General features: G+C 42.3%; 2 protein-coding genes across 4 annotated transcripts in view; one reads left to right on the forward strand and one right to left on the reverse strand.

The window, feature by feature from the left end:
• Positions 1-6005: 6005 nt before the first annotated feature.
• LOC121658990 (translation initiation factor IF-2-like) lies at positions 6006-6920 on the reverse strand. Its single transcript, XM_042016657.1, has one exon. It carries the CDS (start codon positions 6918-6920, stop codon positions 6006-6008), a length of 915 nt encoding a protein of 304 aa, XP_041872591.1.
• The window catches only part of TMEM200A (transmembrane protein 200A), a 53402-nt gene continuing 45760 nt past the window's right edge, over positions 6191-13832 (forward strand). For all 3 annotated transcript variants that reach the window (XM_042016588.1, XM_042016586.1, XM_042016585.1), the window contains exon 1: positions 6191-7100. The gene's annotated coding sequence lies outside the window, so the exon portion shown is untranslated. The remainder of the gene's footprint in view (positions 7101-13832) is intronic.

Below are 13832 nucleotides of genomic sequence, written 5' to 3' on the forward strand. Positions count from 1 at the left end.
ACCGAAATGATCACCGATAATTACTATGCGACATACAAAATACTTCAGTGACACCATTCAAAATTGTGAAGCAATTATTCTTTCTCCATTTTTTACATATTCATTCAGAAGAGCAACAATACTTCTCTCAAATATGGTCCTGCTTCACTTGCTCCTAATTTCCTCTAAGTCCCCAGTGGAATTTTATCCAGAGATAGTATGACTGATGCTCATGACAGCACTTGCATGGGAAGTTTCTTATGAAACTAATAAGCTAAGTTGCACATTCTGTTGCTTTTTGTTATCTTCCCAGAAATAAATGATGAAAATCTGGCAATCCTGTTAGCCATCTTCTCTTTTGCTGGCACTACTTCTGGCGTATAAAATGCAGAGACAAATCCTTATGCAAACAAAGAAATACTCTACCGACAGTCCCAGCATCCCACCTTCTTGCCTTGACTTGAAACAGTTCAAACAGAAGAGATGCGTTTTTTTGATTCGGTAGCAAGAAATCTTACATGCAGAGAAGAAAAGGTATCTGCTCCAAAGAATTCAGTAATCTGAGAAAAGACTATATTTTCTGTATATTTTTTCTTAAAAAAATCCCAAATTATTCCACTAGTACTTTATTTATCGAGTACTTCTGCTGCGATGGACATGAAAGCTGTATGTTACTTTCCAACTTTCTTTCAAGATGGTGCTGCTATTTAAAGATGCCAGCTAGAGAAAATCTCCCAGACATAGGCTGAAGTTCTTAAACTGCAGTGACTTTAATAATAAACTGAAAAGAAAGAAACACCTTTTGGGAATTTTCTTTTTTCCTCACTATTCTATGCATTAAAGGAGAGTTCCACTTCACAGCTATTTTACTTCCTTTATTCAGTGTACTGTTCAGTCTTTTCACCTGTATGTGCATAATAAATAATGGGGTTTTTTCTGTGTTTTTTATTAGACACCAACATTGTACATTCTAACATATCCAGGTATTCATAATATCTAATAATGCATTCTTCAGATGAACATTTCAAATAAAACCAAAATAAATTTTTATTATGCCACATGTTTAAAAAGACCTGATTTCTTATACCACTTTCACACAGATTAAAAGCCACTCAACTCAAACACTTGTTTCATACTTCAGCTGTTAATAAGAGAATAGATACTCCAGCAAATTCTTTTTTATATAGAAAAGGCCATATATACTTTCAATGCTAGCAGAGAGAAAACCTTGGCTTTCTACTTAAGAAACTACCAATATGATTTTCAAAGCTTTATTTTTTATATATATAGGCTTCCATCATACTTGAAGTGATGAGTTTCTATCTTTTTAAAAAAAGTTAGACTGTAGCAAAGTATGAAAGGATTAAGTCAAATCAGCATTTTTGCTGCTGTTGACAGCTCACAAATCATTTGGAAGCAGACATTTCTGTCTGTATTCTCACTAGTTTCAGAAACTGGTTGAGGTAAAGCTCGAGCCAATAAATGACAAATTACATAGTATTGCATGCTGTGTAACTATTGTTAAGATAAATAGTGACACATGCCAAGATTATTCTGTATGATTCTGACATTTTCTTGGCCCTGTGTTTCTTGACTTCCTTTGCTGTTATCAAATATCTGCACCATACTTCTGCTAAACAGGATCTCACTGATTTCCCTCGGTGGCATACAGCTGCAAACGGAGGAGATACTGTATGCTGGGAAAAGCTTACAGCTGAGTAAAGATGGTATGTAACAGATGAGTACCAGGAATTGAAATGGTCAGCTTGAGAATCAGTGGTTTCAGCATTGCAGCAAGTCGTTTTCAAGGTTTTTCTAGGAAAAATAGAAACGAGCTTCACGCTGGTGTTATAAGGACACGAGCAAAGTAGCTCTGCTGGCATTGATGATGAACTCCTGGTAGGACTAGTGGCACCAGAGAAGAAAAAAGAAGTTAATTACCTGTTAACCATCTTGTTGTTTGGTAATAGATACTGGTCTAAGGGGCAAGGAGCTAACCTGTCAGTAAAGCATGTATAAGCCAGTTTGCAGCATGTATGTAAGCCCATATAGCACAGGACAAGAAAAACCAGTAAAGACACCTCTTCTAAACCTCTCATGGTGAGAAAAGGTGGGTTTTGTTTTAGGAGAGACAGTGGGATTATTCAGATCATTTATGTCTGCATTTTGGTTACTAGCTTGTACCTCCTGAGTACATGGAACAGGCTGGTTATTTAATACTTAGACACCATTTTGGTCTGTGATTGCTTAAGCATTTTCTCATGAACAGATTAAAGAGATTAGATTTTGTACTTTCAGAGGCAGAAATCAGTCATTAGGGCAGAGTTTTGTTTGCAGTTACGTGTTTATTATTTATTGACTAACAAATAATTTTTTATCACCAAGAATTCTTGACACTCATTCACTGCTTATAGATACCATATTCTCACCAATCACACTACAAAAAAATTGAGTATGAACAAATCAGTATGAACAAATGATGGTTTGAAGACTTCTTTTATGTCTTATGTCGCTGTTGTACCAAGAAACAAGCCAGAATCATGACACAAGTCCAAGGAGAAAATGGAATTATTTTATTAAACACAAGCTAGGTTATATACCTTTGTACGTAAGAGAGCATGATATGATTGGGAGCTTGACCAGCCACCCCTTAGAAGGATTGGCTGAGGTTCTCTAATACCCATTCAGAATATTTTCTCTAGTGTACCATAACAAGACCGTGCAGCTGCAAGATAAAGTCTTGGCTTACAAAAATCTCTACACTGTTTTCAGCTAGCTTGCATGAGAAGGGAAAACTTCACAAAATGCTTCAGCAGCTGGAAAATTCCTCTGCTCCTGCTTTTTAGCATCCACAGTCTCAATCAGAATTAAAGGGATAACAGATTTTGACCAATTTTTAAAAATTTAATATAATATGGAAAATAAGGTATGTAAGATAACAGTATCACAGTACAATTCACACTAAGTCTTAGCAAAAACAAAAACTTATGGTGTCATTTATTCTCACTGGAATGGTCTGGACCTGACTACAGCTGTTTAGCTCTAGTGGGGATCCTTTCAATCTTCAGTTTCATTTGTGTTCCAAATTCAGGATATTTCACATTTAACTTGTTATTACACAGGACAGTCAAGTGTCACAATTTTTAATGAAATTTGAAGTAGAAATAAATCTAGATCTTAGAAAAATATCATGTCCAAAACTAAAAGAATGCCTGCTTTCTCTTTAATTGGATTAAATTTATGGAAGACACACAGTTTGATCCACCCACTGCCTTGCTTATTACAGTAAATGGATGTCTTTTCATAGCATAAACTGAAAGGTGTAGGTTGGAAGGGAAATTAGTATAATACTGCTGACATCCCAACTTTCAAATAAAAGTATTCCATGCCTTTCACTCATGAGGCTGAAATTACTGATTCTTGCTATAATCTCAGAAGTAACCACTTTATAATTAATGTACTAAAATATTTGTTTTATCAAGTGTTAGCAATATCAGTGTTGACATTTAATGCCTGAAATATTGGTCTTGATATTGACTCTCCAGCCAGACATGTGCAGATGACTGAGATCTGAAGAGCCTCTTTCAGATCTCAGTCATTCTCCTCTTTCTACTGCAGATCAGGAGCAAATTCCTTAAATCAGTGATTTTAAGGTCAGTATAAAACTGCTGTATTTAGGAAAAGGAGCAGACACTACCCATCTTTAAGAATGCACTGGTAGAATTTTAGAAGGCTCCAGGCAACACAGGAAAGTAGCAAAACTGAACTTCATCTGCTTGCAAAACACATCTTCCATATGTCTGTCACTAGGGTGGGCAGCTCTTGTACTATAATCCACAGCAATCTCCCACAAAATGTGTTGCCCACAATAATTTAAATTATCACTTTTTTCTACATATAACTTATGGATCATGTATAAAACCAACAGTCGTGGTTCACTGTCAGTGGGTTTTTAATATACAGCAAATGGAAGGGGAAGTCCACCCTAGAGATGCTTCTCACCTAGTAACAATACTGAAATTATCCTCCAGCCTATTTACTCTGTCCATAAAACCACACTGGTTCTGTCACTTGCCTAGGGTTTTTTTCCAGGATGGGCACTGTTTGAGGCCATAAATCATCTGAGGGTTTATGAGGATGGTTTCTACACAGCAGCTAGTATGGGGCTAGCTGTTGGGATTTGTGCTGTTGATAAAATGGGGATGCATTAATTACTGCCAAGCAGTGCTTATGTAAGAGCCAAGGCCTTTTCTGCTTCTCACTCCAATCCACCAGGGAGGAGGCTGGGGGTGCACAAGGAGCTGGGCACAGACTGGATAGCTGGGATAGCTGACCCCAACTAGCCACATGGATATAGCATATGGTATCATGCTCAGCAAATAGAGCTGGAGGAAGGAGGAAGAGGGCCACGTTCAGAGTGATGGCATTTGTCTGCCCAAGTCACTGTTACACATGATGAAGCCCCTCTCTCCTGAAGATGGCTGAACACCTGCCTGCCCACAGGAAGTGGTAAATGAATTCCTTGTTTTGCTTTGCTTGCATACGTGGCTTTTGCTTTGCCTATTAAATGTCTTTATCTCAGCCCATGAGTTTTCTCACTTTTGCTCTTGTGATTCTCTCTGCCATCCCACCAGGGAAGAGCAAGCAAGTGGCTGTGTGGTGTTCAGTTGCCAGCTGGGGTTAAACAATGACAAGAAAAAAGGCACGGTGATACTCTACCTCATCCACTGTTGGAGGGAAAAGAAAGGTCACTAGCAAGAACTGAACAAATTTTTTGCCTTGTAGATTTAAAAGCCCCAGCCTTTCCAGAGTCAGTACAAGAACAGTGGTGAAACCAGCATGTTCATGTCACATCCCTGGTCAACATTTCATCATCTACTGACAGCACAGGAGGGTGACATTTCCCTATCTCTTCCACATCTACATTTTCCATAAATGCTAAAGAAAATTTCTGATTTTTTACTTGTAGACATATTGCATCTACTTGGGATTTGGTGGGCATGTATCATCCTTTCATCCATTGCCTCTGTGTGATACACAGCTGGGTCTTTCAAAATTTGACATTTCTGAAGTTGACAACTGCCTGCATACCAGTCCTCTCGCTAGTTGACATGAAATACATGTTACATCACACACAAACCAAATTACAGATCCAGCAATAGCTGAATGAACAGACAGAAATCTGACACTTGAAAGTGATTCTTTATTCCTTGAATCAAAGCATGCTGAACAGCAGGAAATGCAATGTTTCAAACTTCTGAGGAACAGTACCTGCCTCTTTGTAGTCCAGACTTGTTGGCATTGTATCTCCTTGCTACAATAAGGTGATAATGGAGGATGTATTCAATGCAGAAGCCACTGCAGCCACCAGGATTATATTCTTTATAAAGCATACACTGAGAACTGACAACACATTGTAAAACCACAAAGCAATTGCATGCAGTTAGGACTGGAAGTACTATTACAGGATGGATGGTAGCTCCTAAGTCACTGTCTTGAGGAAAGCAGTTCCCAAGAAAAATTTAGATATGCTTGTACCAAGGTCAGTATTTGTCTTTTTTTGGGAGATGCATTAGGTAGAATTACAGTAAATTGAATAAAAGAAAACGGCAACACTTAAATCAACTTTAAAATACGAAATAAAACCTGCTACCAACGCAAAGCAAGTGCGGGGTCGTTCTTATTTTCCCCCCAAAAGACATGTTTGATGTGGAGAGCTCCCATGCAGGCTGGAGTCATCCCCTCTCCCAAGCCCATCTGCTGTATTACCTCGCCCGACTGGAAGGTGCGAGCACCAGGTAGATAAACTTTGCCGTCTCTGGCTGGACACGAGGGGTGGGCGGGCGGCCTCAAAAGAAACTCCCCAAAATATGCGTAAAAAGCTGAATCATAAAAGGTAATTGCATCCGAGGTCAAGAGCCCCCACATTGCGGTGAATCATTCTGCGCTCCCACGGTTCCCGTCGCGCTCTCACACGGGGTCAGGGAGGGCGGGAACCCGGAGGGCCCCCGCTCCCCTCTGCACCGTCAGGAAAGACCGACCCCCGCCAGGAAAGGCCGATTCCCGCCGGGAGACCCCAGGCGCGCCCGCGACACCGTGACCGGCACCCCCGCGCTCCCCTCCCGTGCCGGTGACTCCTCCCTCGCGGCCGCGGCCCCCGAGCCCGGCGGGGCGGAACCGGGCGCGCTACAAATCCGCCGCTCCGGCGGGGCTGCCGGCAGAGCAGCGCGGGGAGGTCCCGCGGAGGAGGCGCTCCGGCCGGCTGGTCCCGGCGGGAGCGGCTGCTCGCGCTCTCCTTGGGGGAGCCGGCAAACTTCCCCGGGGGCGGGAGGTAGAGAAGAAACCGTGTCCCGGTACCGCGGCTCAGCCTGCCCCTTTCTCCGGCCGCCGTCCCGTCCCGGGCGGTGCCTGCGGCCAGACCTGCCTAGCGCCCGCCGGGCTCGTCCCGTCTGCCTCCCATCGCCGCGACTGGCTACAGGGCTGCCTGCCTCCGCCTCGTCCCGTGGGGAGCGGAGGGAAACGAGGGGGTCGTTTCCATGGAGATAGGGCCGCAGCCGCGGGGTTTCGGAGTGAAACTTTGCCGCGGGCGGGCGGCGGGGCGCTGAGCGGAGCGCTCGGGCCGGCTGTGAGAGCGGGGTCCGTCCCCTTCCACCACCCCCGCGGCGCCGGGGAGACCCTGCTGAGGAGCCGGGAAACTTTTGCGCCGCGGAGCCGCCGCCCGCCCACGCCCCCCGGGGCGGCTGCTTGGCGGCCGTCCCCCCTCGGCGGCTCCCGCGGAGCGCTGCTATGGCACCCGCCCGTCGCCGCGGGGCGAGCAGGGGGAGGCCGCCTCCGGCTGGCCGTGCGCTGGCGGCGGCGGGGGGGCGCGCAGCCCCCGGGCGGCGGGCGTCCTCCTCCGGCCGGCAGTGACCGCCCCGGCCCCGCTCCTGCCTGCTCGCCATGCCTGCCCCCGCCCGCCTCTCGCCGAGCACGGTGCCGGGGAAGGGCGAGGGGAGCCGCCGCCCTGTCACTCCCTGAGCCAGCCGCCGCCTCACCGGAGAAGCCCCGTGTCTGACGGGCACGGCGCAGCTCCGCAGCTCGCTGCGCCGGGAGGGCTGCGGGCACCGCGCACCTCCCCACAGGTAAGCGGCGAGGCGAGTGGGAGTGCGTGTGGTCGAGGTCTACCTTTCGTCCCCAAACTTCAACCCGCCCGAAGCCGTCACCCCTCCTCGGGAGCGGAGGGGCTGCGCCTTGCCCGTTCCTGCCGGCGGTGGCTGGGGGCACCGGGAAGCGCGCCCCTGACATCGGCGGCGAGGGGCAGGAGGGGAGCGGCACGGGTGGGTGGGTTTTTCCTTGCCAGAAATGGACTTTATGCCTCCCGAGCGGAGCGGGCTGGCGTGCCGGCGGCTGCCGCGCTCCGCGCAGCTGCTACACACCCTCTTTTGTCTGCGCTTGGGTCCGAAATACTTTAGTACTGCCGCTGCCTGCCCCGCCGGTCGGGATCCCGGCCGGCACTGCCCCGCCGGGGGCTGCCCCCAGGCTGCGCCCCCCGTGCCGCTCCCGACCCCGCGAGTTGCCCCTTTGCCTTTATTTTCACAGGAGCTGGGCTTTCCTTAACCTTTGTTTGCGGGGAAAATGGTGGTGCGCTGGGTATCTGGAAGGATGAGAGACAGATGGGGATTGCTCTATTCCCTTGCGTGCGAACATAACTCAGTGCTAAATAAATCGTTCACCGGGTAGATATAAGCTTACTAGTGAGGCAGACTTTGAAACAAAAGTACTGCAAACAGCTCGGATGCATGGCAGATATTCCTGAGAGCGTACTAACATAAATATTGTTGGTGTTTGCGCTTGAATTCAATACGTGTGCAGCTTTTGTGCAGATCTGGAATTGCAGTAGCTGTATCTACTTGACACTTAATAGTCTATTGTATGCAGTAGTTACGAAAAATAAAACTGGTTTTATTGTTCAAAGGCAAAAGTATCCAGACAAAAGTATTCCTTTAGTGTAGCATTCTGTGTACCATGAACTACAAAATAACCTGTAGCGATGTAGTGGACTTGCACTTCATAATGCTTTTAGGACCTGAGGACTGTATTGTTCAATAAAATTCTGTCAGCAAAGGTTTTGTCTTCTCTGCCTTACCTTCATGCTAGCTCAATACACTAGCAACTATTCTGTTATTTTTCTCTAAGTAGATGATGCATAGAATCCATGTGATGGAAACCGAGTGTCCAGATAGGAAGAAACTGCATTTTTTTTTTAGTAGTTTTGGTGCTGCTTTGTAGAAAGTGTGAAAAAAATCCCAACATTTAAACCATAAAATTATATTTCCATTGAATGTAACTGAAGTTCCTTAATGATTAAGCTAAAGGGTCATTCAAGTTGGAATGGTTTAGTGTACTTTTGTTGGCAGGAAATGTATGTTTAGCTAAATACTTGTTAGAAGATAATTGTAAGATAATTTTTAGAAATTCAAAACATGAGTTACAATTAGATATTTTGTCCTGAGAAGAGAAAAACACTGTCATGGATAAAGATATTGAGGTACTTAACTAGTAATTTGGGAAATAAAATCATATATAATTGATATTTTGTTGGCATAGAAACATTTTGTTTGTTGCTCCTTGGTTGGATTGCAACAATGATCCAAATGGAAGTTGGACACCTGATGCAAGCATTGAGCACGTTAGAATTACTTTATTCTATGTACAGACATAGTTTTGCCCAATATAACCTCACTGGAATTCATTTTTGTGGAAGCTCTGTAATCAGATTATAAAAAGTGGGCTGTTTGAATCTAATCCTGTGAAGTATGGACTAAGCAAGTCCTGCTCTGACAAAGGACTGGAATGTTTGCTCACTCTCAAGCAGGTGTGCAGTTCCAACTTCATCCCTAATGATCACCCAAGGTCTTGAGTTCATTGCACATGGCAATTTGTCCTGGTAACTTCAGTGAAACTCTTCACTGTCTTAACTGCACTACTAGACCTTCTCTGGACCAAGCCCTCTCTGTGTGTTCTGCCTCCACTTCCTTGAATGCTGGGCCTACAACACAAAATACTTGACACAAAATATCTATGCTTTGTGCCGGTGCTCACCTCAGCCACATCTCATGGGTTGTATATTCTCTGTTGACTCTCGCCTGTTGGGGGCGGAAGGGGAAAATGCAAAGTGAAAATTGGTTAAGGAGTAGAGTACATCAGTGGAACAGCAGGAGGAGACTGCTACTTTTTGTGTTTTGTTCAGTATATTTTAGGAGCCAGAAATCAGAAATGCTGAAAATCAGTGGAAACACCCATTAAAATTACTGAAACCAGAAAAAGTTATAATATGAAATACATGAAACCTATTGTCATGAATAGTTTCCTATTTTTTTTTTAAATTAACAATAGAATCCTGGCAGTCTTGTCTGTAATAGTGGTAGTGAATGTAGTAGAAGGGGAGCTGTGCGTCCTAGCTAGTGTTGCCTCAATTTGATTTGGTGCCATTGTGCTTTATAATAGTTCAGTTATTTGTAATCTACATGTTTGATCTCATGATACTGGAACAAAGGGGCAGGTGCAAATCATTTTCTGGTGTGCAAGATAGGAGAGTAAAACATATGAAGATGTGAAACATGAAAATGTAGCCATGTCATGCCAATTCAAACATTTTATGGTGCTTCAGACCTCTGTATGAGGCTGATAAACAGAGTCTAAGGAGAACAGTTCTGGAAAGGCAGCTGAAAACCCGGTAGAATACTGTAGTTTGTACTACAGTTCTGTGTAGAAGCCTTAACAAGATTTCAATCTATTCTCTGAAACCCTGTTAAAAATTTTGATGCTGTGTTATGATGGATGTGGGAAGAAATCCCTTACTGTCAGGATTTAGGGGGGTCCATTCTCAATGCCCATTTATCAGCAGAATCTTTGTATTGCTTCCTGTGCTGCTAACTGCTTTTGAGTAACTCAAAGGTGCTAATAAATAGTTGAGTTAAAAATCTTCGTAGGGAAGTCGTGTACACTCTCCAAGCCTACTAGAAGTGGAGAAATGGAAATTGCAGGCGGTGCTTGAGTTAGTGCTCTAGTTTCAGTTAGTATTTTAGCTATACAATAAATATACTGTGAGGAAAAGTTTCTGCATTTCTCTTTCACTGGATAAAACATAAGAACTTACTCACCCAGAGATTGTGTGGGTTAAGTGGACTGTTGGTTGCATGGAAGGGTGGAATGCTGACAACATCAGTGAATTAAACTACTGAGCAGATGTTTACCCAGCTGTTGCTCTGCCCACTAGTTTTGCCAGCTTCTCAGTGTCCATCATTTGTGGAGCGTGTGAGAATGAGCACTGTTCTAAACTTTCATGCTGATGCTTCAGCCTAACTCTGAAGCAAGATGTTGTTACTCTGTTCCATCATTAACCATTGCCACATCAGACAATTCAGTACCGGGTGTATCTAAATGTGTAACTGCTCAAATAGGTGAATCTTGCCAGAGGCAGCCCAAGTGACATGATGGCAGAACTTAGTACTGAAATACTGACATTATATTAGTCTCTTAGTATAAATGAAATTACATTTTCTGTCCTGAACTTTCTTACAGGATCAGTGATTTTAAACTACATGATTCAGAGATGCCTTTTTTTAAAAATCCAAGTTTTTCTTTATTTGCACAGCTAGTCAAGTGGGATGGATAACCTGTAGTACAGAAGTACTTGAAGTCTTTTATCTGCAGTAGTAGCAGAACATGTTTGTATCACTCAGTTTTCTTTAGTCTTTTGCTGAATTTGTCAGCAAAAGAGTACCTGATTGTTTTAAAACGAGTTTATGTCCAGAAGACCTGACAAAAAGAAAGATGTTCATCCTCAGTAATTTCTTCTGCCCATCTGTGTTTCTGGTTGGGGAAAGTTATTGTTCTTTTTTCTGCATGTTTTAGTACCTAAAAAAGTGTGACAGGGTGATGCAAGTCCACCTAAACTAGGCATCTGAGGAACGTTGCAAATGAGATGTAATGATACAGCAGAGCTTTTCAGGAAAAACAGACTTGTGGAAAATAAAGCAATAAACTACCTTTTTTTGTGCATAAAGATTCTGAAAAGTCTAATGTGAAATGTAAATGGTTTTCACTTTACTCTCTTGTGTCTGTCTATATCAACATGTTGTTATCATTTATATACCACTGGAATTGTTCCTTTTGTTGGAAGTGTGACCATTTTCCTCCAATTGAAATAAGCAGAAACAAAGGAGATATTTCTCTAAATTGTCTTTTAATTTCTCCCCACTAAGCTGAACGATGAAACTCTAACTTAATCAGAAAAACCAGGATTTTGTCACTTCAATGAAGAATGCTTTAGATACACACAATAATAAATCAGATTTTTAAAATCTCAAGAGATGTAAAATATAGCATAGGTTACTTTTCATAGGATCTAGTTCAAAGACAAAGAAGTAGAAGGAAAGAGGAAAAACCCCTTTTTACATTATTTTGTTTTTTCTAGTTGCTGTTTCACAGATAGAGTTGGACTGAGCATCCCAGTATTGAGATTTTAAAACCCATTGATAAAAAGTGCTAAAATTTGAGTCAGTTGAAACTACATTCACGCTAGGTGTGAAATGGAAAGGACCTTTTCGACAAAGCATTGATACAGTTGGGTGCTAATGGCCTACGAGTTCTGACAATTGGTTAGTTTCACTAAATTCTTTAAGTAGTAGAGGTTTGTGCTTTGATACCTGTGAAATGTAGCATTAGCTCAGAGACTGAATGTGATATCAAACCAAGTTTTTTAGATCTTTTCAATAGTAGTTACACTACTTTTTTCTAATAAAGGTGAAATTCTGAAAGTAATTTTAATTTCTGTCAATTTAAATCACCCTAAAAGCCCATTAATTAGAAGCCTGTTATAAATGTCACATGTTGAATTCGGTATCATAGTGGTAGCAGTAATATAAGGGTTTTTTCACATTCTCCATCTGAATGTGTCTGAATAAATTGCTCTGCTTTTCTGTAATCAGTTGCACATTGTTGAAGAACAAGTTTGTATCTAGTTAATTTTATTCCTTCCATTTTGCTATGTATTAGATGAAAAAAAGTGCTATTATTTGTCCATCCATCTGGTGTAAAATTGTTGCTCAAAATCCTGGAGTTTTGTCTTTCCTTTGGGTAATTCAAAGTAACAAAGGCATATCACATATGTAGTGTACATGTGAGATGTACAACTGATGTATTCCTTCATAAAGAGGAATCAAAGCAACCTTGTGTGTTGGGGCAGCATTTTGCTGCAGCAAACAAGCTTTCCCAAGGACTGTTCCTTGGAGCACACAGGGTGTACATAACAGCTGCTATAGGTTCTGTCTTTTGCATGATCTTCTGCTAGACAAACTTGGTGTATAAGGTGTGAGGCAGCCCTCTGCTTGGAAAAAGGGATGTGCCCTGCAACTGTGCTTTCTAGAGACATGGATGTCAGGGTGGGGTCAACTGAATAAACCTGATACAGTGTCTGAGACTTGGCAGAGGTCTGCTTCTTGCTATAAATTACTGTGTATTTAACAGCTGGCTTGTTTCACCTGAGGTGTGACTATTATTTTTGTAGGGAGGAGAAGTTAGATGACAGAGAACAGACAAAAAAAAAGAACAAGGAAGGAAGAAAACAGGAGAGGGAGAAGGGAAAGGGGAAAAAGAGCAAAACACAAAATGGAAATATTGAAGATAGAAAAAATATGAAGGCAGAAAGAGAATTAGATATAATAAGTTGCATTTCTAAAGATAAATTATGCTACATCCAGTGTTATAAATGGAAAGAAACTCAAATCATGGAGATAATAGTAAGAATAAAAGATGTGGTGGTATTTCTTTTTTGAAGCATTTTGAAAATCAGACTGGAAAATAAAGAGATTAATTCTTGTCTCCCTGAGATGCATTTTAAATGAACTGTCTTTGTTGTGTAGTAAGTAAAATGTTCTGCAAAAATGATGTTAAACACTTCTTCCAGAAGATACACTGTAAGTAAATCAGTTCAAACAGACATATTAAAGGAAAGGGAGCTATGAAGGATTGCTTGTTTACAAAGATTGAAACTGCATTTTGAAGTACTTGAAAGTTAGGTGAACTGTTGTTTTCATTTGCAAGCAGACTAATACTCTAAACCCAAAAGTTATCAACATGTTGATCTATTCAATTTGTCATTGTCTCGCAGAAGACCAGTGAGCACAATAAGCATAACGGGGACATCCTTCAAACACTGGATAATTAACTGGTATTTATCATGAATACTTAGCTACCATACTTACACAGATTTTTCTTTCTGATATGTTTTTGCTATATGTGTGTTAAGAAACTGATGAAGCCAAGACCTGTTTTCTAGCTGTGAGGTCAGCCAGAGTGGTCTGGCTCTGTGTGGGTGTTAAACTGTCTTTCAGATGGTCATATCCAAACTGACTGTTTGGAAAGAGCTTCTGGACTGAACCAGCTAAGTGCCTGAGAGGGTGTTAGCTGACCTTGATTGCTAATGTCCCTAGCATCCTTGTGGTAGTGTGAAAGAGCCCACTACCTGGGCCTGTGCCTGGGGACACCAGCCAGTACTGAGCATGAAATCCATGACTTGTTAGAATGTTTTTCCACCTCAGCTGAAACTATCTTACTACAATGATCCTAATGTACACAGATTTTAAACAGAAGTAGTATGTTAGAAGCTATATTTGGAAGATATTGTCTGCTCTAATTATGTTAAAAGAAATCTGATGTCAGTTTGCTATCACAGTAATATAGAAAATGGAATTTGGAACGTTATCTTTGGATGCACAAAGTTTGTGGAATTGGTGGAAGAACATACTGGGACACCAAGAGAGTGGCCACCTTGTGGCAAAGAGGGCCAACAGAATCCTGTAGTGCATTAG

The sequence above is a fragment of the Corvus kubaryi genome, unplaced genomic scaffold (assembly GCF_017639235.1).
Source record: "Corvus kubaryi isolate FWS band 111438036 unplaced genomic scaffold, C.kubaryi_AGA036_p1.0 split3-73, whole genome shotgun sequence".
Lineage (NCBI taxonomy): Eukaryota > Metazoa > Chordata > Aves > Passeriformes > Corvidae > Corvus > Corvus kubaryi.